At 34.4% G+C, this 24,813-nt stretch overlaps 1 protein-coding gene and 1 long non-coding RNA gene across 7 annotated transcripts in view; one reads left to right on the top strand and one right to left on the bottom strand.

Annotated features, from left to right (window-relative positions):
- Positions 1–24,813, top strand: part of DMXL2 (Dmx like 2) — a 52,773-nt gene that overhangs the window by 2,384 nt on the left and 25,576 nt on the right. For 4 of the 5 annotated variants that reach the window (XM_090148879.1, XM_090148878.1, XM_031616589.2 and 1 more), the window contains exons 2-18: positions 4,676–4,801; positions 6,444–6,515; positions 7,166–7,244; positions 7,874–8,027; positions 8,719–8,785; positions 10,583–10,761; positions 11,504–11,687; positions 12,652–12,826; positions 13,703–13,939; positions 15,099–15,376; positions 15,557–16,253; positions 17,420–17,541; positions 18,581–18,670; positions 20,513–20,630; positions 21,322–21,441; positions 21,843–22,070; positions 22,846–24,525. In XM_090148879.1, coding sequence (XP_090005005.1) covers positions 4,676–4,801; positions 6,444–6,515; positions 7,166–7,244; positions 7,874–8,027; positions 8,719–8,785; positions 10,583–10,761; positions 11,504–11,687; positions 12,652–12,826; positions 13,703–13,939; positions 15,099–15,376; positions 15,557–16,253; positions 17,420–17,541; positions 18,581–18,670; positions 20,513–20,630; positions 21,322–21,441; positions 21,843–22,070; positions 22,846–24,525 — 4,606 coding nt within the window. Of the gene's footprint in view, positions 1–4,675; positions 4,802–6,443; positions 6,516–7,165; positions 7,245–7,873; positions 8,028–8,718; positions 8,786–10,582; positions 10,762–11,503; positions 11,688–12,651; positions 12,827–13,702; positions 13,940–15,098; positions 15,377–15,556; positions 16,254–17,419; positions 17,542–18,580; positions 18,671–20,512; positions 20,631–21,321; positions 21,442–21,842; positions 22,071–22,845; positions 24,526–24,813 lie in introns of those variants that run through there. The other variant, XM_090148880.1, reaches the window with a different exon arrangement.
- LOC116244699 (uncharacterized) lies at positions 801–24,460 on the bottom strand. Of its 2 annotated transcripts, XR_004170255.2 has the most exons (9): positions 24,369–24,460; positions 21,888–22,031; positions 19,920–20,076; positions 14,268–14,370; positions 12,748–12,817; positions 11,531–11,649; positions 8,689–8,777; positions 5,811–5,879; positions 801–2,632 (listed from the first exon to the last, which is right to left on the bottom strand). It is a non-coding gene; the product is annotated as an uncharacterized LOC116244699 (long non-coding RNA). The 2 variants fall into 2 exon arrangements; XR_016470383.1 differs by lacking the exons at positions 801–2,632; positions 5,811–5,879 and adding an exon at positions 8,058–8,385.

The following is a 24,813-nucleotide window of genomic DNA, read 5'->3' as shown; positions in this document are numbered from 1 at the left end:
TTCCATTCCTTCCATCAGGCTGTGCAGATGATTAGTCTGTTGCCTCGAATTCTGTGGCCACTCTTCTTCTGGCAGGAGAGATCTGTGCTGACACAAAGGATCCCCTTGAAGATGTTGTCAGCTGTGTCCTTCAGAAGGAACTACTGTTAAACATTATAACTATTATGGCACTTTCCTATTCTTTGTCAGTGTAGTGGGGCTACTAGTTAAGCACCTTTAAGGAATGAAAGAAGAAATTAAAAAGAGGATTTGATTGAAACACGTTCTGTTCTGGTGTAAGCATGATAATATATTGAGATAATTAGAAATAAAATAGAAATAAAAGTAATCAAATGGGAAGCTTGTATTTAGACAATACAAGGTGATTATGTAGAAATACCTTGCAGTACAGGAAAATATATTGATCTCTTCTGTTTTGAAAAATGTGACAGTGTAAATGTGAAAAAGTGAACACATTTTCAAATGAGGGTGTGCCTTTTCTTAAAAGTGCTGATATAATGTACTACTGAAGTTTTATAGCAAATACACTCCTAAAGAACTTCAAGAAACAAGAGACTTTCTCAAAATAAATATCAACATTAAGAAAATGACCTCAGAACCAAGAGTGCTTCCTCAAAGAACCTGGAGCTGCAGGCTGATACCTGTAGGGAAAGTGCTCTGGCTGAGGTCTCCCATGGACTGACATGGGACACTTAGGTGCAGTGCCACACGTAGGCAAAGAGGAGAAACAGAAGAAAGAATAGTAAGATTTCACTTAGGAAACAGATCTCTATGTCTTGATGATTCTTTAAGAAGAACAAAAGAACCTTCTTCTGTGGAACACCCTTTTGCTTATTAACCACCTCCTTAGTTAATTTCATAAAAATGCTAAATGTTAAAATTAACCAGCAAAATGTTCTTTTGTTGCAATAATAATAACTGGGGAGAGGGGACTGGAGAGGGGAAACTAAAACATTTTAAAAAACAACATACTAAATTCTCTTCCTTCACAGGGCAAACAGACATACACAAGCATTAACACTTTTCTGGTTTGTCCATTATCAACTATACACACACACAGGCATGCATGTTTAACAACAGTAAGCATAACTGAACTTGAGAAGTCTTCTCCTTTCTCTGTGTTATTTCTGAGACACGTGTCTGTATCTCTTTCAAGTCAAATTATCAATACCAACAATGAAAAAAAAATAAGGTATTAACAGAGTTTAAGATCTTATTTTAAGTGGACCAATACCTTTTTCTTTTTTTTTCTTAATGTATCAAACAACATTTTAAATCTTGTCCCTTAGTTTGTTGGTATTAGTAATTAGGAGGAAGACTGATGGACAAAAAACTGAAAATGAATCTTGGTTGTTTTAATTGCTTACCCTTGGAAGTAGGGGTTTCAACTGCTGGTGAATATTAGAATGATGAATAAAATATTGGAACTCCAGGACCTGCTTTTGTTTTCCTGTCTTCCTTTGGGCATTCACAGCACAGTCTCCATCTCCTTCACCCTACTTGTGAATGTTTGCTGAACTGTCCAGCTTTCCACACCACTCATGGAGTTTGTTTTGCAACAAAATCCAATATGAGAAGTTGAGGAACAATGAAGCAGAAAGATTTTCTGTTCAGTGCCAGAAGTTACTTCAATATCTCAAGTCTCTCTCACTCCCACTTTCTGGAAATAATTATCTTCAACTTCTGTAATAATGTGTTCCCTTCCAGACAGGGTGTAATAATGCATGGCCTAGTCACAAAGGAGCTTAAGGTATTTTCTTACACAGATAATCTCCCTCTAACCACCTTTTAGCAGTTGGTTCCCCCCTCCTTCCTGCTTGCAGTATACTGATACCTGAGTATCAGTTCCTCAGAGCTTCCCAGAACAACAGCTGTAGGTTTGAGGACTCAGAAAGACAACGCTGCATTACTTCATTTTTGTGCCATGGCCTTGGAAATCTTTCAGTCTAGGTTTTGTGTACCCAGTTCTAATTTTTGCATGCAACTACACAGTTGTAGGACTACTTTGGACATTTAATTGCTACATCTACAAGTAAAATGTGTATTCTCATGTTCAAGTTGGTATTTAGCAAGGGGACCACATTATATAAGATCATATCAAAAGCATGTATTTAGAGCAGTGACAATAGTACTCACAAAACCAGGTGTTTGCAAGCAATGTAGTTACTGACCCTAACTATCTTCAGATTGTAAAATCCATAAACATATTCTCTGTTAATGACTGTGCTGGCAGACGTCCTATGGAGTGAGAAATTGTAGATGCTTTAAAAAAAAAAAAAAAAAAAAAGGAACCTGGAATTATCATTTCATTAATAGTTTCTTTCCAAGGACATGCATAACCACTTACTTTAAATATTGTGGTAGCAGAAAGGTCATTTATAGAAACAATGATTTTCTAGGCTTCAAGAAAACTAATAGTGAAACATTTTATCACAGTTCTACTTCTCAAGTCATGACATTTTTCTTTGTATCTTTGCCAGTTCTCAAGCTGAGAGACATAATATTCTCTGATGAAATCCCAAATCCTTTCCCTTAGAAACAACCATCCAGAATTCCACAAGCCAAATGTTGAGATACTTTAGCAGGCCCAATTGTTTGACAGCTGGAGGAGCAAATTCTTTCAGAGCTCTCACTGAAAAAAAAAAAAAAAAAAAAAGTAAAAACTAAATCTTTTCTGTACTGCAAGCAACACAAGGTATAAGGGAAATGTTAGCACAAGAAAAAGTTCAAAGGTCTGTAAATCAGACAGAAATTAACATGAGGTAGGTTAAAAAATTCTACAGGCTGAGTATCTGCTTTTTCTATTTATGTTGCTGTTCCCTTCCTGTCTTAAGCAGTGATGATCCTTTCACTAAATTCAGCCTTTTTTCTTCAGATTTTCATTGTTCCTTCCCAGGAAGATCAGAAGTAAACATGTGAGACTGAGAGATCTTGTAGACTTCTCTAGTTCCAGTGGTTTTACTACACCATGACCTTATAGTGACCAGCAACAGGCATTGGAAGCCTATAGAAATACTCACTTAGTAGCCTTTAAAATGACTGACCTCAAAAGTGAGGGCTACGACTCAGTAATTTAGAAATTATAGTGAGAAAAGCAAGGGGCAAGTTAAACTGACAAAGTAATTTTATAGCATCTGGCACTGCCTGCTGAGAACAGGCACGTTCCTGCTTAATTCAACTGCTGTAAAATGTTGGTCTTCTGTATTACAATCAGTGGAAAACTTCCTTTAAGGAAAGAAGCCTCCTACTATGACTTTTATTTATTTTACAACAGCTTGTTAGTAGATTTATGAAAGAAAGGGATTTCTGTGCTTGAATGTGGGACTTCAGTACAACAGATCATCTGCAGTGATTATGGGGCTTAGAGTATTCTGGTGCACAGGGACAGGTGAAAGGTTGGCAGACATACGTGTTTATTCTGCCAAAAACAAGTGCTGCAAGCTATCATTGTACTATAAATTATTCTTACACTCTTTATACTGTAGTTTGTCTATGAGATACTATGTTTATCTATGAGATACAACATACCCAGGACAAATCCTTGTTTTGCAGTATTGTAACAAGCATTATTTTAAAACCCAGAGAAGTGCAGAAATGGGATCCTTGTGGAAAAGCAACATTTGATGTTCTTATTAAAGGGGGTGGAATGGTGACAGCAGGATGAATTGAAGGAATTTCTGCTTAAATTCAATACAATTTCTTTAAGTGAAAGAACACACAGACTTGAAGTTTTAGAATAAGTTTTCTTACTGTTTTGTTTGTTTGTTTGCCAGGATTTAAACCTGGGAAAATTTAAGGTGTGCTTTCCTATTTCATCTTGAAATCAGCTCTGTCTCATTGCTTTTGCCTCTGAAACTTTATAACACCAAAAAAAAAAAAAAAAAAAAAAAAAAGGAAAATCACCTGTGTAAATTTAAAATTCAAGAAGAGTACAATTGTTCCTGTTTAAATAGGCTTTCACTGATATTCAGGAGCAGTAGCATTACATGACAGAAAATCTTAGGCTCTGCTTTCTTTTTTTGGCAGGAAAGTCTAGCATGGAAATTAGCAATGTGGTCACTGCAGACTAACAGAATTTTTCTCTGTTTCCCAAAATGCTGGAGAGAACATTAAAAATATGCTTATCTTCTCATCATGGAGAATTTTTTTCCTGACAGTAGAATAAACATTTCTAGTATACCATCAACATCTGATACTTGACATTATTTATCAATGCACGTTATACTCTGCTGTCCAATAAATGCAAAAGCATAGAACCCTAAAGCAAGCAGACAGTATTACTGTATTGCACACTTAGTGCATGGAGCGGTTAAACCACAATACATTCACATCTGCTTGCAGAAGGATGTAACCATCCCCAGCTGTAAATCCTTCAGATATTGGCATTGTCTGCTCAAATTCCTTTTCCCTCCTGATAATTGTTCCTAGTCTGAAAGACAGAGTAAGTCCTAGGAGTTGATTTATACTTCTTGATTATCCTGCTGTTGCTACCAAGTTGATAAGGAATGAACTCTCTACATAGCAACATAAGCTCCATTACTTGCTTACATTTTTCATTTACATTTTTCAAACATAATTCTAATAATGATTTAGTTGACTTTTTAAATGACTTAGTTGCTTGCGTGTTTGTTTCTTAATAAATTTTAATTTGTATTTCTTTTAAAAATCATTTCAGGCATATGGTTCTGGTTGTGACATTGTTATTCTGGCAAATGACTTTGAATGTGTACAAATTATTCCTGGTGCTAAACATGGAAACATTCAGGTCAGTTGTGTGGAGTGCTCCCAGCGACAAGGCAGGGTAAGGATTGGTTTTTTTAGTTTTCATTTTTATATAGGCCTAAAGAAAAAGGGTACTCAAACAATTCAACACAAAACATTAATGTAATTACCGAGTTAATTAAATGACAAAGATTTTTACTGATCTGTGATTTTCAGCACCATTCAGAGGATTGTTTTAATACAGTTCATTTTTGAAAATTTTAGATTGTGGTGCAGGGAGAAGGCAGGAGTTATATTACAACAATGGATTTTATACCTTTCCAACATGTGCGGTAACAAACCTCTCAAAATGTGGAAAGATATATTGGTTGCAGTATAGCAATGGTATTAAAATTCCTGCTTCTGTGATTCCCATTATTTTCTGCTTGTGTATTGCAAATCATGTCAGGGATAAATAATTTATGTAAACATACATGGGTGTTTGTGTGTCCTGCAGAATAATAAATTAAAGGTTCTTTGTTTTTTCAGAAAAGCTCAAGACACGTTTGCAGTGTTTCAAAGTGCTGCAATATGAGCTGTCATAACTGTGTGGCCTTTGACTGGCTATGTGGCTTTATTTTTAATCCCCACACAATGCTAAACACACAGTCTAGATTGCCATGAAAAAAAACAAAGCCTTCCTATGAAGTATTGTAGAGCAGTGAGCACAAATTTTGCTTATCAGTTGTATCTGCCTACCACTGTTACCTATTCAGGCAAATTTTAGCTGTAGAGGGCCCTGCACTTCAGCCATGCAGGCCCAGTGGGAAGAGAGATTCCATCTTGCACAGGTGGCTTCTGCAAGACCACTGTGAACCTCTGCAGAGTTCTGCATTCAGGACTCTAAACTCAAAGTCCGTTCTTTTTTGATTTGGTGTTTATTTTAATTTTCTCCCCACCATGTGAAGAGGAAGTAAGATTTCATAAGAAATGTAGTGAAACTTTTATTTCATTTCTGTGACAAAGAGAATGAGAGGAACTTTAAATAGTTGTTCTTTTAAAAATCTTTTATACAAGAAAACAGTTAAATGATTGTCAAAAGTACTTACAAGCATTTGAGTACTGGGAGTATTTCTAGATTACTTCCTAATAAAGGCCATTGTGTACATGGAGGGTTTCTGTAAAACAAGGTGATGAAGGAAATTGAGTGGTACAAGAACTTCAGTGTTTCTATTACTATTTGTCTTCCCTGACAATGTATTTAACTATTCAAAATGGAATCAAATTTCTTCCCTTTTTCTAGTAATTATTATTTAGTGGTACAAAATGGAACATGGGGTCACACTGAGACCCAGACACGAATAATTAATTCAGTAGTTAGTTTGTAAAGTAGGGAAAATGAGCAGAAGTAGTAAGATATCAGCTTTCCCTTATGCATTAACAGTAGTTGCCTTAGAAGTATGTATTAGATCTGATTGACAGTGTTCATCCCACTGAATAAAATATCTTCCATACTTATAGTTAAAATCTTAAAGATGGGCTAGTTCAAAGGTATGCATTTCTGATCTTCCTATAGAAAGTATTTGTATAATACTCTGAATAACATTTGTATTCATTTTACTTGTTGAATGTCTGTACATTGAGGTAGCACTGTAGAAATTCTTTAGATTCTTTCAAAGATTGTGGAGAAGTTAGGCTTCTCTCTTAACCTTGTATCTTGAATCTTTGGGGTTTTTTTCCAGATTGCAGCATCATATGGAAATGCTGTTTGCATTTTTGAACCACTTGGTGTAAATTCTCATAAAAGAAATAGTGTAAGTATATATTTCATGATTGTAATTCATTTTGGGTTCTGAAGGAAAAGTATGTCTATCAGTTATTAAATTGGCACACAAAAGGCTACTGGATACACATTTCACAACATCCATGGTAATGGATAATAATAATAAAAGATCAAATAATAATAAATGAGAAGGATCTTGCACTGTATAAACAGAACTGGGAATTGCAATGTTCTCAAGTTCACAGCAAGATCTGATGCAAGAGTGACATAGCAGTCAGCTCATATTTCTTTAAATTGACATGCCAGGTCTGTAATACAGAAATAGGACTTGGACTTGTGTATCCCAGCTAGTTTAAACAGCACAGTCATGGCCAAACGTCAAGTGTTAATTGTGTTCACAAGTGGGTTTTGTGATCTGTTGCATCTATACTGCCACTCCTCATGTTGTTATAAATGTGTGATGTAATTTAACTAGCTTATAGCAATCTACAGATTCATTTGTATGTGATGTGACTGATCTGTGATGTGTTTAATTTTTATAAGACAATTGAAATTATTCAAACTAGATTCCACAGTGTACCACTGGGTCCTGACTTCATTTGTAACAACTTAGTGAGAAATAAATACAAACGCCATTGCTGTTGATGTTAAAATTAATTTTTACTCTTTTTTAAACTGCAGCAGCTTAAGTGTCAGTGGCTTAAAACGGGGCAGTTTTTTCTCAGTTCTATGACTTACAACCTAGCCTGGGATCCTCAAGGTAATGTGAAATTTGTGATGCATTTTTTTAATGTTTGTAGTTAGAAAACTTGAGCATAAATTATTTTTATTGAAATGAAGTGGGAGCATAAATACAGACATTTTAGATGATCCATTCTTGGCACCATAGCATCAGATACAATGCATTTATAAAGATTCTATGCAAGTATTTGAGTGCTTTATGTAAGATCTTAGTTTGGGAATCACAGTGCTAAGTTGAAAACTACCTTAAATTACCACTAATAATCATTTAAATATATTGCTGACTTACAATAAAACTCTACCAAAATAGAGATATTGATAAGATATCTACCAGTGTGCATTATCTGAGACATTAATGGCTGTTCAGCATCTTCAAAGGTCATTATTAAAAACTGTCTGTCATACAAAGTCATCTTAAAAACATCAAAACCCTAACAGTTTTTCTTGAAAGGCATTATACATTCAAAATGTTTTGATAAAAACAGATGTATAATATGATTGAATACTCTTTTGTATTTAAAATGGACTTTATAAAGTTGAATGTTCAACCTGTTTTTAATTATTTTCATCAAAATATGATGACAGACATTATACATCATTATGCACATATCAGTTTGGTTTCACGTCTTCAATGTTAATCACATTCAGGTAACAGGCTGCTGACAGCAACTGACTATTTGCAACTGTGGGCTCCACCATCTAGTGACATTTTAGAAGAAGATGAAGATGATCCTGATAATCAGATGAAAGATGATAAAGTTCTGCCAGTTTTGAATGACTGGAAATGTGTCTGGCAGTGCAAGTGAGTGAGACAGTTCTCATTTTAAGACAGATTGCAATGCCAACTCATATCAACCCTATCTTCTCTCCAAAAATGTATTTTAAAATACACTTTTAAATAAGCTTAAACTATCATAAAATTCAAACAATGGAAGTTACTCCAAAAAAAAACCCCTCATTTTTTCAGGTGACCTTCAGTCACCCAGTAACATATCAAAGGCTTAACTATAGCCTTGGCAATATGTATAAATTGTCCCTGTCTTCTCATCCTTTGAAAGTAGTGCTGAGATATTGGATGTGACAGAGGAGCAGCAGCAAGCAGACATGCAATGCTGATCAAGATGAGAGCTGTTTGATGCCTTCCTTTCATGTCTTGGCCTCTGGGAGTAGAAAAGCAAGTGGAAAAAACTTCACTTCCATGATCTCATTAGATCTAGCCTAGTCTTACCATACCTAAAACCACTGATTTTTTAATGTGCTGTTTTTCTCTAAAGAAAATTATATGAAAATACTAAATACTATCTTTTCTTATAGCAAATACTTCTTATGCTTCTGCCATATCTAAAGTATGCTTAAAACAACAACTGTAAAATACAAATATAGTTTAATTAAATAATGACATTAACACTGAATTAACTAAATATATATGGAGTAATACTGTAGAATAAATAGACTTTACTTACATTTTAAAACTTTACTCTTGTGTTCTTTAGGACTGCAGTATCAGTACATTTGATGGCATGGTCTCCTGATGGTGAATACTTTGCAACAGCTGGGAAGGTAAGAACAACAAAAACAACAACAAACAAGATAAGTTCTTCAGCTGCGTTCCTTTTTTTGACAGAAGAAAATAATATAGAATGGTCCTATAGCCATGTATTCTACTGCAATCTGAGCTAAGTAATCATCTTCTGTATAATGCTCTATTTTCATGGAATTCCATGAATTTCAACAAGAAATTTGATTTAGCTGTTTACTGTTACTGAATACTTCAGAATTGTCCTGAAAATACAGTGACAGTTATGCAGACTCAGTAATATTTTAGATAAAGTATACTTAGATGAACTTTCAGATATGCGTAAACAATTTTTTCATCCTTTATTTGAAATAATTAGGATAAATTTCAGATCATGATGAAAAACATATGCCTTTAAGCAGGTGTAATGTGCATATCAGTGTACAGAAAGATTTTCTGTTTACAGTGAAGTCTGGGTTTGGTTATCAGTTCTTAACTTCTAATTCCATTTGTCATATTTTTTGTCAAATTGCTATTCAAACTTAGTTTTCAACTAATAATTCTCTTTAATGTTACCCTCTCATTTGAGTTTAGAGAGTCTGGATAGTTGGGCATTTATTGCTTGTGCTAATGTTGGTCAAATGATATAGGAATTTTAGAAACCTTTATCTTCTTAGACTTATTAAAGAGGACAATGGAATCATAAGCTGTCATTACTTTATGACTAAAAATCTAATAATGTCACCTTAAAAATATTACATTTAAAGTCATTGTAGTTAGAAAAATACCAAAACTTTTTCTTTGTTCCATGCTTCTGTTTTTCATGAATTTATTTTATTTAGTTAAGAATTTGACTAAGTGTGTGAAGCAGATGGTTCCAGTAGTTATTTCCTGTTTGTAGGATAGATCCATCTTAGTTCCTTCACAACTTTCATCATAATTTTTAACAGTGCTGTCTCTCGAACTTCCTTCTTGCAGAGTCTGGTCAGATACTGCCTTTTACATGTTTGACAGGAAATAAATAAGAGCTCCCAGAGATTTGTAATTTATTTGTTTATTCTGTATCTACACTCCCTTTCCAGTGCTGAAATCCAAGGATGTATTGCACAAATGTATACAGTGTATTGTGGTCATCCTAGTAATGTTGCCTTAGTTCACATTGGTGTAGTCATACTCCAGTACCACTTATCAGCATTTGGAGTATTACTGTGTCAGCAATTCACTTTTGTTTCAATTAACTAGATCAGTAGTAGCCATCCATTCAAACTGGAAAGGTAGCACATGTTCTGCTAGTGGAGGGAAGGGTTGCATTGTGCAGCCACTCATCATTCATGTGCCTATACTCAGCAGATACAGTGCTTCCCACAAAAATCAGGCTTCCTGTGCGTGGGAACCCCCAGGGACTTAAAGCACAAATTTTCTTAAGGGAGAAATTGACTGTTAATGAGTTTAATGTTGAACTGGGAGTGGCAGCCTTTCTGGCTTTCATTTTTGCAGAGGAATGGATGTGGGATTTAAGCACACATGTAATATGCAAAAAATGCAAAGAGAACCAAGAGGAACGTAGGGGAACAAATGGACTGCAAGAAAAATTACTTCTGGGAGTAGTGTGTTCCTACCAGAATATTTATTCAGTCCTGCAACTCATTTCAGGATTACTATCAGTGAAATTTCTGGTCCCAGGAATGGGTTGTCTGCAAAACTGCAAATAGTCCCAGGGCATAGATTGAGTGTTCATGAAAGGTACTGAACAGCAGTCTCGTACCATTTTAGTATTTTCTTTTTCTGACTTTTTTCACTTATAGCTAGCTAATCCCATGTTATTTTGCTGCTTTACCTAGGATGATTGCCTCTTAAAGGTTTGGTATCCTATAACTGGTTGGAAGTCATCTCTTCTGCCCCAAGAGAATGAAGAGAAGAAGAAATGCTCAGGGGTTGTCAACTTCTCATTTGCCTATTTAGCTCATCCTCGAGCAGTGACAGGATTTTCATGGCGTAATATTAGCAAGTACATGCCCAGGTTTGAAAGATTTAATTTTTAAGACAACCAACAAACCAGCAAGCAAATATTTGACCAAATTGTTATGGTTTTTTGTATTGTTTTGTTTTTTACCACACTGCTTAAAGTTTGGCCATGAGAACATGGTTCAATTTCACTGCTTACACTTTGAAGAAATTGAACATATCCAGCATATACGAAGATGTCCATTCCTTATTACAATGATTATAGTCATGTTAATAGGAGAGATTTATCCTAAAATATGGTCTGAGCTTCTCAAGTTCTGCCAGACATTGTGACATTGGAAATAAAATTTTTTCTTTAAACAGTTAGCACTAAGATTTTTTCTGAACCTTGTTTTATATGCTGCTGTTTAATTCATTGTTTGATTCACTTTTCAGGATTTAGTAAAAACGTATGTATTCTTCACATTATCCAGCAAAACAATAATTTCGACAGTTCCATAATTGCAGTTTTATAATAACCATTGCATTTATCAAATAGTAACCACTCCATGTTCACATGCACTTTTGCTAATAATTTATGAGTTTATCTGTCAGCATGTTGAAAATCACTACTGTTATAAAATCTTTAGTTTTATAACATACAAACCCTTATATAAACCTTTAGCTTAGAGGGAGAGGTAGAAATTTAGATGAAGTAATGATGAAGGCTAAATACTTGTATATTCTCCTGATTTTTGTTGTGTTTTTAATCACAATTTAACTATATTGCGTAATATTTTTTATATGCTTCTCTTTAGGGGTTTAGTCTGCAATGTGTTACTCACATCATGTCTCGATGGCATCTGTCGACTGTGGGCAGAGACACTGTTACCAGAAGATACTCTTCTGGGTGAGCAAATATGTGAAACTAGCACTTCCAGCATTAGCAGCACCATTTCTCAATCTGGAAAGCACAAAGACAGAATACAGCATGCATTAGAGGTACAGTACTTGTCAATTTTGTATTTCAGGATTGTTAAAACTTGTAAACGTTTACTAGAAAATTTAAACTATGCAGAACTCTAAGACTGTGTATTATTTAATTCTTATAAGCATAGCAGAATAGTCTGCATTATTTATAGAAGTATATTATTAATCACTGAAGAAATAAGAGGTTTATAGATCTGCAACTAAACTACATGTTCTTAAATTTCAGTCTAGTTTTTCCATAGCTCACTAAAAGTGTTGAGGACAGACCATGACTAATACAGAATAGCAAGATGGTTTCAGATCTGAAAGTCTGTATTAAAAAAAAAAACAGTAGAAGCAGTAAATACACGTTACTTTAGACATCTGACTAGATAATTGCATTTTCAGAATTATAAAAATGTTACGCTCTAAGTTTCAGTGGCAGTCATATACAGTATATTATGTTTACAGGAAGAAAAAAACCTGTGTGAAAACAAAACCAAACAAAAACACCACTCATTTGTAGAATATAACAATCAGGTGAAGTTCTTACTAATTATATATCATGACTGACAATACACAGAGAGGGTGGAACCACCTATGTTTCAGGCTATTGAATAAGCTGCACTCTCCACGTACTCTCACTAATTTTTAGTTGCATAAAAATAATTCATTATAAAATTGCTTTATAATTGTTTCTGCTTTTAGACAGAAATAATCTTTTTCATGAATGTTACACAAAATAGTTGGATTTTTTTTGTCTTTGAAGCAGATAATGTAAGGACCTTTTAGGAGACTGCTAAAAGAACTTTGTCTTCAGTTAGAACTGATACTCATGAGCTTTATTAATCTCCTTTGAAGTGAAGTTCAAGTAATCTTTTTGAAATTAGACTTCACTTCTTAGGGAAAAGGAAATTTTAAAACTTTAGGTTTTACATAAATATTTCTATCTTAATTTTTTTATTGTTTCTTAAATTGTTTTTTCTAACTGTACCAGACAATTCACCACTTGAAAAATATGAGAAAAGGACAAAGGAGGTCTTCCGTTCTTGTTACCCACACAGATGTATTGCCAGATCAGCAGGGTACTCACGAAGTTCAGCGTCACATTTCACATCACGCAAATGCACTCGGTCACTTCCACATAGCAGCAAGCATCAACCCTAATACAGGTAAAATGAAACCATTTATCAAATTGTTAAAAATAGATTTGCACAAAATGGAAAATATAAATAGAGAGGTCTGAAGTCCATGTTCTTTGTTCGGCGTCTTGAATACAAGGTATTCATAGGAAGGATATTATATCATAACTTTTTTTAATTTGGAATAACTTTTTTTTTTTTTAGAATTTTGTAAACAAATTGGTCTGAATATTTTAATTACTGATTTTTTTTTCCCCCAAAATCAGACTGACAGAATAGTTGTGGTGAGACCTCTGGAGATAATCTTGTCCAATGCCTCTGCTTAAGCAGGGTCACCTACAGCCAGTTGCCCAAAACTTTCAGCATTCTTAAAATCCAAATTAAATTTATTTTTGCATATCAGAAGGTAAAAAAAGCTTCACAACCTAAATTTCAAGTCTGCTTCATGCTTGATTGTTGGGTTTAAGGAGGCAACAGTATATGATGAAGTATTTTAACTACAGAATATACAGAATGAAGAAAAGTTGTACAATATTTTTTTTAGGATAAAACCAGTTTGTTTTTTGTAGAAGAAAAAGATTAAAGGTACTACTTTACCTAAAGTCAGTAGGTGAAGTGACAACACTGTAACTTATGAAACTGAGCAATTAGACCTAGTAAATACCATTTACTATTCTCATTACAATTTGTTACTTCAATAATGTTAAACTGTATTTTTATTGGTTATAATTCATATGTAGGAACTTGATCTGAATCTTACTTTTCCTAAACTTACAGGCACAAATTATGTTCTACCAAGAATGAGTTAAATGTTCAATCAAGAAAATCTGTGTGTACTATATAAGTATATATACATTTATATAGATTTAAGATACAGCTTTTTGATTTATTTACAACTATCCACAGATATTCCATCCGTTTTGGCTGGAACAGCTTTTAATACAGATGAAGGCAATGGAGGCTTCGTTGTTCACTGGTTGAATAATAAGGAATTTAATTTTACATCATCTATTGAAGTATTTATGCAGCATCTAAGAAAACTTTCTGAACAACAACTAGAAGAAGATTTTGATAATGTTGAGGTTGAAGAGCAAGAAGAAATAGAAGAAAAAGAGAGAGGTTTGCGCATGAAATTAGATCATGGTTAGTAGTCTTGAAACATGTTTGTTTAGTGCAGTAATTGATGCAAATATCTAGCATGAGAATCAGAAATTATAATATTTTGTTATTAACCTAAAATAAATAGAAATAGCTACAATTTTGCCTCCTCAAATAACTGGGTGGCATGAAAAACTTAATGAAATATCCCCCTACTGGAAGGCAGTAATGATTTATACAGTGAAAAAGAAAGGTTGCTTTGTTTTTCCTATCTGTTTTGGAAATGCTTCATAGTTAGGAAATAAAGACTAGGACTTGCTCTTGATTTACCATACAGCCTGATTGTCAGTAATGAAGGATGAATTGATGATACCTTTTAGGAGGGTTGGACATTGTTCCACTTGAATGAAACTGCATTCTGTCCAGTGTAAGCTTTGCTTCTTAAACCTTACAGCATCCAGCGATCCCAATTGTAGCTGTTCACAAAGGAACAGAGGGACATATTGAGAAATTAATCTTGGAAAAGATGTCCTGCTGGAAAGACTTCACATTGCTGAGAAAATGTCATTTTTCCAGAATATGTATTCCTTCAATTTTATTAAAGATTACAAATCCTATTTATTTAAACCATTTATTTATTTATTGTTTATTTATTTAAAAAATTTATTTTCCCTTGTCTCCTCAAACTTAAGAATAAAGAATTATCTAACAACATGTAATAATAAAAACTCTTCTGCCTAAACAAGGAAGAGTTAATACTGAGGGTAAACTAATGAAATATTGTCATTCATAATTCTTGGGTTCTTAAAATTTAGGTTATTGCAATTTATTTTGTCACAATTATGACTGTACATGCTACTTCATCAATGATCATATACCACGTATTTCATGATAACCTTTTAAACAGAAATAAATATTCTAAATGTGGAACCAGCATTAGTACTAAATATCTGTTTTTATGTAATTGAGCCGAATAATCGTAGACAGGGTAAGATTCTATGTATCTCAATTTTGATGACTGTATTCATTATTACTAATTAGGAGCAATAAGTGGAGAGTTGTACAGACAGATATGTCTACCCTCAGTTTGCATGAATATTCTTATGAGGTAGTGCTGTCAACAGATTTTAAAATGTTTTCTTGGTTGGAATAGAAACAATGGTAGAAAAATATTTGAAATAGATAAAACACATTTCTGTTGCAGACTTGTCTATAGATAGAGAATCAGAGACAGGGACTGGTACAGGCTCTTCAGAACATGAAGATGGAGAACGAGAGGGAAGCCCCAAAACATCTCTACGAGGAAGCCTACGGATGCCTCTTCCAACAGTTTTGTTAGATCGGAAAATTGAGTTGCTGCTGACTGAATGGAACAGAAATCCAGATATGCTTTTTACCATCCATCCTGTCGATGGTACCTTTCTGCTATGGCATGTGAAGTATTTAGATGAATACACTCCAGGCATCTTTCGCCAAGTTCAGGTGTTGTATATTTGAAATTGGTTTATTACTTATGATCCTAATGAAGTCATTGTGTTCCTGCAATTTAAATCTGGTCATCAGAATGAATTAACTTGTAAGCATTTCCTGTGACATCTAACATGTATTTGGACTTGCACTGAGTTGTTATATTCTAATTTTATGTTTTTTTTCCCCTTACAGGTTTCATTTTCTTCTAGGATTCCTGTTGCGTTTCCATCAGGAGATGCTAGTTCCCTTAGCAAAAATATTATGATGTATGCTTGCCCTGTCTTATCAAAAGATACCAGTAATGCTGTACATCAGAAGACAATGGACTTTTCAGATAAAACTCTGGAGAATAGAGGACCAGGCTTTACCCAGAGCAGTACAAACGTGAATATAATTTCTCCCATAGTAATGATGATTTCCAAGCATATAGATGGCTCTCTAAATCAGTGGGCAGTGACTTTTGCTGATAAATCAGCTTTCACTACTGTGCTAACTGTATCACATAAATTTAGGTACTGTGGTCACCGTTTTCATCTTAATGATCTAGCTTGCCATTCTGTTTTACCATTACTGTTAACATCTTCTCATCATAATGCTCTATTAACTCCGGAATCAGACAGTTCTCACAGCTCTGACAGAATAAGCAGAGTAATGGATCCTAGTAAACATCTGAAAGGTTCTTCTCGGCAACAACTTAAAAATGCAGCAACTCGTACATTTCATGACCCAAATGCAATTTACAGTGAGCTGATTCTGTGGCGTGTAGACCCAATAGGACCTTTGTCATACACTGGAGGAGTGTCTGAGTTGGCCCGAATTAACTCTCTTCATACTTCCGCTTTCTCCAATGTAGCCTGGCTTCCCACACTTATTCCCAGCTACTGCCTTGGTAAGTACTCTTAGCATGATCCCATGTAAAATTAACACTGGTAGCCTTAGAATTTATTTTTAAAAATAAATTACTGTTATATTTGGAGTATTGTACTTCTCAGCAGTTTCCTTGTGTTGTGCCAATGGGCATTCTTATTCCATGTGAGGCTAAGCTACTTCAAAATTGCATGGTTTGTGTGGGCTAACAGTTTGTAGTTATTATGGAACAGTTGACAGGCAGCAACTTCTTTGTTAGAGTTAATAATCACTCTCACAACAGGACAAGGTGATCTCATTGCTCAGTGTGTTAGGCAATCTTAAAGCAACTACACTTACTTTACAAAACTGCAAACACTATTTGCAGGTCAGGATGTACAACATCAGATGCAATGCCTTGCAGGAAGTTTTTGTATAAAATTTTGATGCTCTGTTACATTTAAGAAAATTGTTGCTAGAAATGTTAATCTACTCTGCCACTTAGGTACTTATTTTTTAATTATAAAGATGTTGTAATAGTGGTTGTCTTTGTGGACAGTATAAAAAATGTAAATTGTGAGGGTAACATTATTCAAGTTTAATAGTGCTAGGATACTTTATTACAGTAAGGCCAGGCAGACCTTTGCAATTCTTAAATGGGTGTCAAAGGCACTGAACAACCTCAAAAATACTACGTATGCTTAATAAATGCATAACTTTTCTTTGATTAAAAAAAAAAAAAAGCCTTTGATCATGTAGTAAAGTTTTTTGCTGTCTCAGTCCTGCAAAGCTGCTATTCTGAACAGTTTACCTTAGACTACTTTAAATCATCTCCAATAACCTAGGGAAGCTAGAGTTCCAAGCACCTCCTCAGAGGTTCTCTTTGACAGTGAAGAAAACACAATCATTTTAAGGAATGGCAGTATTCTGTTAGGCAATCTATGAACAATATTTATATAAAAAAGTGAATCTTACTTAAATTGTTCAACTTTTATGAGGACTCTTAGTAAAATAAATGAGCAGAAACTTTGAAATCTGAATATTGGTGTTTTAATCCACATAATTTCTTGGTTTTGTTTCACTTCAATATTTTATAACAGTTATTGTTAAAAACATTCAGATATTGTGAAGTGGAAAATAAATGACTACCTGAGGCTATTTGATGCCCATTTTTTTTCTTTAACTCCACAATTTCTTTTTTTCTACTAGGTACATACTGCAACTCTGCTAGTGCTTGTTTTGTTGCATCTGATGGCAAAAACCTGAGGCTCTACCAAGCTGTTGTAGATGCAAGAAAGCTTCTGGATGAGCTATCTGACCCAGAATCATCTGTAAGTTTTATGTAGTGATGGCTTGAAATGTTAAAAATAAAAGTAATTGAGGTAACTTTTTTTCCCCTCCAGTGGTTTGTCTTCATTTATTTGTGCACATCAAGTTTCATGCTGTTGCACATATAAGGTCTTAATTTTTAATTTGTATAATTACGTGTGTTTTGTAAATGTCTATAAACATTAGCAGATGGCAATTTTAAGTATTACTGCTAAAAATGGCTCAACTGAAACAAAATTTCCCTAACAGGGAAACTTTAGCAAGAGAGGGAAGGAAAAATGGGATTTCTTTCTTTGTCTTCTCAGAAGAGGGGAGTCAGGAGCAGCTAGGCAGGTGAAGAGGGAAGAGCAAGACTTACACGCACACAGTTAATGTTGATATAGGAGGAAATCAGGGCAAGTTATTGTTAATGGTAGTATTGACTCATATTTTTTGTTCTTTTATCTTTCTTTCCTATGACTTCAAGCAAAGCAAAAACTGCCCTTCTAATTGTTACTGAATAAACAAGCACATTTTTCCAGTTTCCATTTTTCTGTTATTTTATAAGCTATCCTGCAAAAATATTGGCTGTCAGTATTCTGATCAGCCTGACCAACGAATGTGAATGCTCCAGCAGTAACCTAGAGTGCATTCAGTTTATGTATAGCCTGAATTGATTGATTGATTGATTTTTAATTTCAGTCTTGTGACAAAACCTGAAGCTTTAAACAAAGGTGAAATAGTATATTTCAGTTCTTTGTGGTACAGACACTGAGTTATGTTATTATGAAAGGATAAATTTTAAAATAAACAACATTTTCTTTCCATTAAATTGGTATGTTATCCCCATGAACAGTTTCAGACTCAAAAAGTGTAAACGTTCTGATAAGCACATTATTCATAACTGACAAAATGAAAACAGGAAGAAGCCTAAGAAGCTTATTAACTATTCATGGCAACAACGAAAAAAAAAAAACCAATGATCATTTTATTGTAAATGGTTGCAATTTCCTTTGTCTGAAGGAAAAATCTACTAACTCATCTCATTTTGCTTTGTTTCAGAAACTTATTGGGGAAGTGTTTAACATTGTGAGCCAACAATCTACTGCTCGACCTGGATGCATTATTGAACTTGATGCAATAACTAACAAAGTAAATAATTAATTAATTCTTTAGGACATCACATAAAGGTGTTTGATAGCTTTGTACAGTAATTAACCTAATCTATTGAAAAGACATAAAAGAAATGACATTTCTCTATGGTGATAATGATAGTGATGAATTTCCATGAATGTTGAGATACCTTTCAGGACCTTTCAAAACACTTTCAGGAGACAACTTTTAGCTGCTTGGATCTCAAAGTCCATTGCCATAGGGTGTAACAATATTTTCTAGGCATGAATCTTATTTAAAATAAACTTGACCAAAGACTGGTTTACCCCCATCATGATTTAAAGGAAAAAAATAACAGTCACTTTCAGAAACTCAGCATAACATAAGGACAAACAAAAGCAACATCAAAAGATAAAAACTAGAGCTTAAGTCTTCTAAAATGTAGGAATCATAACTTTAAATGACAAAGTTGTTATTCAAAGAAGTTACTGTGCTGGTTTCTTTAGGTAGTAGCCTGTGATAATTTTTTTTTTTTTTTATCATATTAAAAAATTTACTTAGACATATAGGTATATTTGACAAATGTAAATAAGCATTTATCTGTTCTTCAATATTTCTTTCTCTATTCTTCTATGTCTTTTAAGTATTAATCACATGGGACCACCTTCAATTCAGGCATACAAAATATTTTTTCTAAAATTTTTGTCGATTTTCTTATGAAATGATATGTGGAATAAAGGAAATGGCTGTAAGCCATCATTACGATATAAGAAACAGTTTTTCTCAAGACCTGTGTTGAAAGACAATTAATGTTTTCTATTTCTCTTAGCTCCTTAGCTTCTAACCTCCCTTATGACATGAGCAGTATAAAGCCTAACTAGCATTCTTGGATGTTACCAACACCTACAGAAATAGTAAATAGGATAATTAGGTTTTTATTTGTCACTTTCCTATTTTTTAAAAAATGAATGTAGACATCAGTATATTTATTAAAGGAAAAGGTGAAGCTGGAACTAGGAAGAGCTTTAGAATTGAAGAGGCAGCAACAAGCTCTGGAGAGGAAGTTCTCTTCTATGAAAAGACACTGAATCCAGTTTTCTTAGAGAGCATCCTGATCACAGTAGTGACTGTAGACTTTCCCATAATACAAATGTTGTGCAACCTCTCACTACCTCCTTTGTTCTTAGCCACTGTTGTAATGGCATCTGATGAAGCTCTAAGAAACACACCTTTTATATTGAGTCACTTAGCTCTTGCTAATTTCATCCTAGTAGGATTTTAAAAATACCTGTATGGAGGAAGATGCCATTCCATAGTTCTCTGGAAAAAAGAAGATATTCAGGAATGTGAAAATTTTGCCATCGTTGTCTTTGGGGGACACATCTTCTTTGTCTGCAGGAAATTATTTCAGTCCCAGCAGCCTCCCTTGTAGAGGGGTAGAGGTACTGCAAAGAAATATCTTTCTGTCAGGAACAACAGCTATTGAGATATGAGAGGAGTATCTGAGGTTCCTTCCCTTTTTTAGCAGATTTCTTAATTCATTGCAGTCATCTTCCCACTAAAGAGGAGTAGTAGAAGTCTAAGATATTTTACTATGGTCATTTATTCATCATCTAAAGAAATAAAAATCATCTTTAAGCAATTGCAGCAAAAATATTATTACAGAATTAGTCTAGTATGGTAGATCTCAGTAAAATTGTTTGAATATACAAACAAAAGGTTCAAGAACATGTACAGATGAAAATGTTTTTCTAATAGGAAATGGTTTTCATCATTATAAATGATCCCTCCTTATCAATAGTCAGATTATACAAAATAACTATTTTAGTACAAAATGTTGTTAAACCATTCTGAAAGCATTACTACTGCTCAATATTTCAGTGTGGCTCAAATACTCAATTGCTTCATGTCTTTCAAGAAGACTTCATTTTGGGATACAAGCCACAAAAGGAAGATGTGGAAGAGAAGGAAACAGAGATATTTTTCCAGCCATCACAAGGTACAGCAGAAAAATAAGTACTACAGAGTAGGTACCAAAACTGTTCTTGAACAGTACTAAAATTTAGCAGGCACATCCCAGATTCAATTTAAGGAGAATCTGTTGAATTTAGTGAAATGTGTGACTGATGCTGTTTATATAAATCATTGCCTACGTGGTAACAGTATTAAGTAAAATTATTCTATTTGCTTAAAGTAAAATGTTTTAACTTGTATGACAAGGTCCATTTTTCAAAATGCTGTATCTTTTAAAATGCATAAAAGTAGAACAGAAGTATATTTCCTGAATTAATATGTAGTTACAAGTGATAAGGTGAACATATCTATCTTCATAATTAATCCTATAGAAAGTAACTGGGAATTTAGTACTAGATTTAAAACAAAAAAAAAAGGTAGAATGCAGGCTTGTAGGGAAAAGAGCTTTTCCAATATAGCAGAGTACTTCAAACTGACTGAGAAGGCAAATGTGTTTAATTAATCAAAAATATTCAGGCTGGCTGCAAGTAAGTCTCTCCATTTTACTAATTCTTCTATAAATCTGAGCAAACAAAATATTGATTTAAATATTATTACTAGTATTGAGCATTTTGTAATCAATTTCAAGGAGGAAAAAAAATTTTTGTATCATTTTTTTTTTAATCAATTGTTGAATGTAAACTTCATGACAGTTCATCAATGTTTTTAAATTACAGGATATCGCCCACCTCCTTTTTCAGAGAAGTTCTACTTGGTAGTAATTGAAAAAGATAGCACTGGCTGTTCTGTTCTTCAGATGTGGCATCTTCATCTCAAATCTGTGCAAGCCTGTTTAGGTGAGTATTTTCTTATTGGTGGATGTTTATTTTAAATATCATGACATGTTATAAATTTGAAGCTTGTCGTTTCAGAAGCAATAGGAGTAAGGTTCCATGCAAACATTGGTTGTGTTCTATACTACTGACAATATAAAAATATGTTGAAATGATAAGTAACGTATCATTGAATTCTTTATTTTAAATTATCAGTATTTCAGAATGTTATGGATGTCTTATAATGAGCAGTCATAGCATAAAATTATTTGCAGTAAAACTAAAGCAGCCAACACATATAATTATTTTCTGCATAACTGAAGCACAACTAAGAAAAACGTGTGACTGTAATATATTCATGCTTTGTCCTAACATATAAACAGGGTTTTTTTTAGCAGTTTTCAATGACTTTTTTTTCAATATAGCAAAACCAATTGAAACTACTTTATCGGAGAATAAGCTTAGCATACCTGAGCAGAAGACTGTAGATTCTTCTCCAGATTTATCACCTGGCGTGAGTCCTATTCCACGATCTTCATCAATTGCTAATCTTCAGACTGCTAGTAAACTCATTCTGAGCTCCAGACTTGTGTATAGCCAACCACTGGATCTTCCTGTTGGTGTAGAAGTAATAAGAGCAACTCCTTCAGCAGGTAAATTTAACATTTTTTTTCTATCTAATTGATGTACTGATTTACCACCTTTATAGGATAGTAACCCTAACCCCATCACTCTCTTGATTGAATGACACAGGAAACATAGAACTAAAAAGACTCTCTCACCTCTGTGTCCATGTCTCTCAAATCCAAAACGTTTTATGTCTCATCATCTCTTTTTGAAATGTATCAAGTCCCCCAGAGCAAAGCTTCTTGTAAAACTTATTGCTCTAATGCTTGGAGATTTAATTCCTAGGCTTAGTTTATTAATGAACAATTTATACCCACTTCATCCCCTGTCAGCATTGATATGATGAGTATGTAGTGGGTTTTTTGGTTGTTGTTTTTTTTTAAACTTTGTGTACTTACCCCCTTTATTTCTGTCTCTCTTTTCTTCTTTTCAAGATATTTTTAAGTGCTCTTGTGCTTTCCTTAGGTTTCATTTCTGAGTGCTACACAAGCCTAATCTTAATGTCCTTCAACTCATCTTATTATAGCTTTGTATTCCTTTCATTATTCTAGCAATCATTTTCTAAATTAGTTGAGTTAAATTTTATCTTCTTTGGGTAGTGTTGGAACTGGCAGATGATTAGTAATGCCCAAGCTACTAACACTGTCACTGATCTTAAAACATTTGTTTTTATCTTACTCCAAATTAGAAAAATAACACCAGATCAAAAAGTGCTTTGTTAATAGTGACAGTGTTGTGGCTGTCTTTTATAGTCATTTGACGTTTTGTTACTATTAGCAATTATGTCTGTTTTAATTTCAGGTCACTTGAGCTCTTCATCAATATACCCAGTCTGCCTTGCACCTTATTTGATTGTAACATCATGTTCAGACAATAGAGTGCGTTTCTGGAGGTGCACTGTAGAGACAGATCCAAACAGCAAAAATGAAGAAAGGGAAACATATCATTGGAGAAAATGGCCTTTAATGAATGATGAAGGAGAAGACAACAGCAGTACTGTCACCATAGTAGGAAGACCAGTTGCTGTTAGTTGTTCTTACACAGGACGTCTTGCAGTAGCTTACAAGCAGCCTGTACAGCATAATGGCTATGTTTCAAAAGAATTTTCCATGCATGTTTGTATACTTGAGTGCGAGTCTACAGGAGGATCGGAATGGGTTTTGGAACAGACAATTCATCTAGATGACTTAGTTACAGTTGGAAGTGTGCTTGATTCAAGGGTCAGTGTAGATAGTAATTTGTTTGTTTACAGCAAATCAGATGCATGTCTGAATAAAGACAAATACCTGGTGCCCAATATCAAGCATTTGGTGCATTTGGATTGGGTATCAAAAGAAGATGGTTCACATATATTGACAGTTGGAGTTGGTGCCAATATTTTCATGTATGGGAGACTTTCAGGAATTGTAACAGATCAAACAAGCAGCAAAGAGGGTGTAGCTGTTATTACTTTACCGCTAGGTGGTAGCATAAAACAAGGTATAAAGTCAAAGTGGGTTTTGCTTAGATCAATTGATTTGGTATCATCTGTAGATGGCACTCCTTCACTGCCTGTTTCTCTCTCCTGGGTGAGAGATGGTATTCTGGTGGTGGGCATGGACTGTGAAATGCATGTTTACGCACAGTGGAAACACACTGTCAAGTTTGGTGATGGTGAAAGTGATGTTTTTACTTCTGAAGATTTGGCAACTCAAGATCCACTCAAAACAAGCTTGATAGCAAAGAAGACTAGTATAATTGATGGGGCAGGTATTGTGGATGACGTTTTCGGCACTCCAACTGTAATTCAAGATGGAGGCCTTTTTGAAGCTGCTCATGTTCTTTCACCTACTCTCCCTCAGTATCATCCAACTCAGCTATTGGAACTTATGGATCTGGGTAAAGTTCGCCGAGCCAAAGCCATTCTATCACATTTAGTTAAATGTATTGCAGGAGAAGTTGCAATAGTAAAAGACACAGAAGCTGGAGAAGGAAGTGGTCCTAAACGCCATCTTTCTCGCACCATTAGTGTAAGTGGCAGTACTGCAAAGGATACCATCACAGCTGGAAAAGATGGTACTCGAGACTACACAGAGATAGACTCTATTCCTCCACTGCCACTTTATGCACTTCTTGCTGCAGATCAAGATGCAACTTATGTTTCTGAAGAAACTTCTAAAATACCCCAGGGCTCTGAAGAAGACGCTAAAAAAAAAACAGAGGACCAGTACTCAGATCTGTTTCAGATTCAGCCTGTTACAACTGATGACTTCATTGATTTTGAGCCTGAAAAGAGGGAGAGTAAATCTAAAGTCATTAATCTCTCACAGTATGGTCCAACTTACTTTGGCCGAGAACACGCCAGCGTCCTTTCAAGCCACCTGATGCACTCAAGTCTGCCAGGCCTCACTCGACTAGAGCAGATGTTCCTTGTAGCTTTGGCAGACACTGTGGCCACAACAAGCACTGAACTAGATGAGAACAGAGATAAGAATTACTCAGGTTAGTAACTGGCATATTATTGAATTAATATTCATGGTCTTCCCAGCTAAGGCAAATTTAGTCTTGGAGTATTTGGGAATTACAAAACTGAAATCTTTCTATCAGTTACCCAGATTTGATTTGGCAAAGAAAGGAATACTTAAATACAAATCTCTATATTTCATGCACAATACTTTGTCTCATATAGCAAATTTAGAAAGATACATTCATTAGATACTGCATACTGTAAGTTACATGCATGCCTTTAAATCATATACCTGCCCTGCGTAGTCAACTGCCATATTCAAA

Source organism: Phasianus colchicus, chromosome 12 (genome assembly GCF_987193195.1).
Source record: "Phasianus colchicus chromosome 12, bPhaCol1.hap1.1, whole genome shotgun sequence".
Lineage (NCBI taxonomy): Eukaryota > Metazoa > Chordata > Aves > Galliformes > Phasianidae > Phasianus > Phasianus colchicus.
This window is presented reverse-complemented; position numbering and strand designations above follow the sequence as displayed.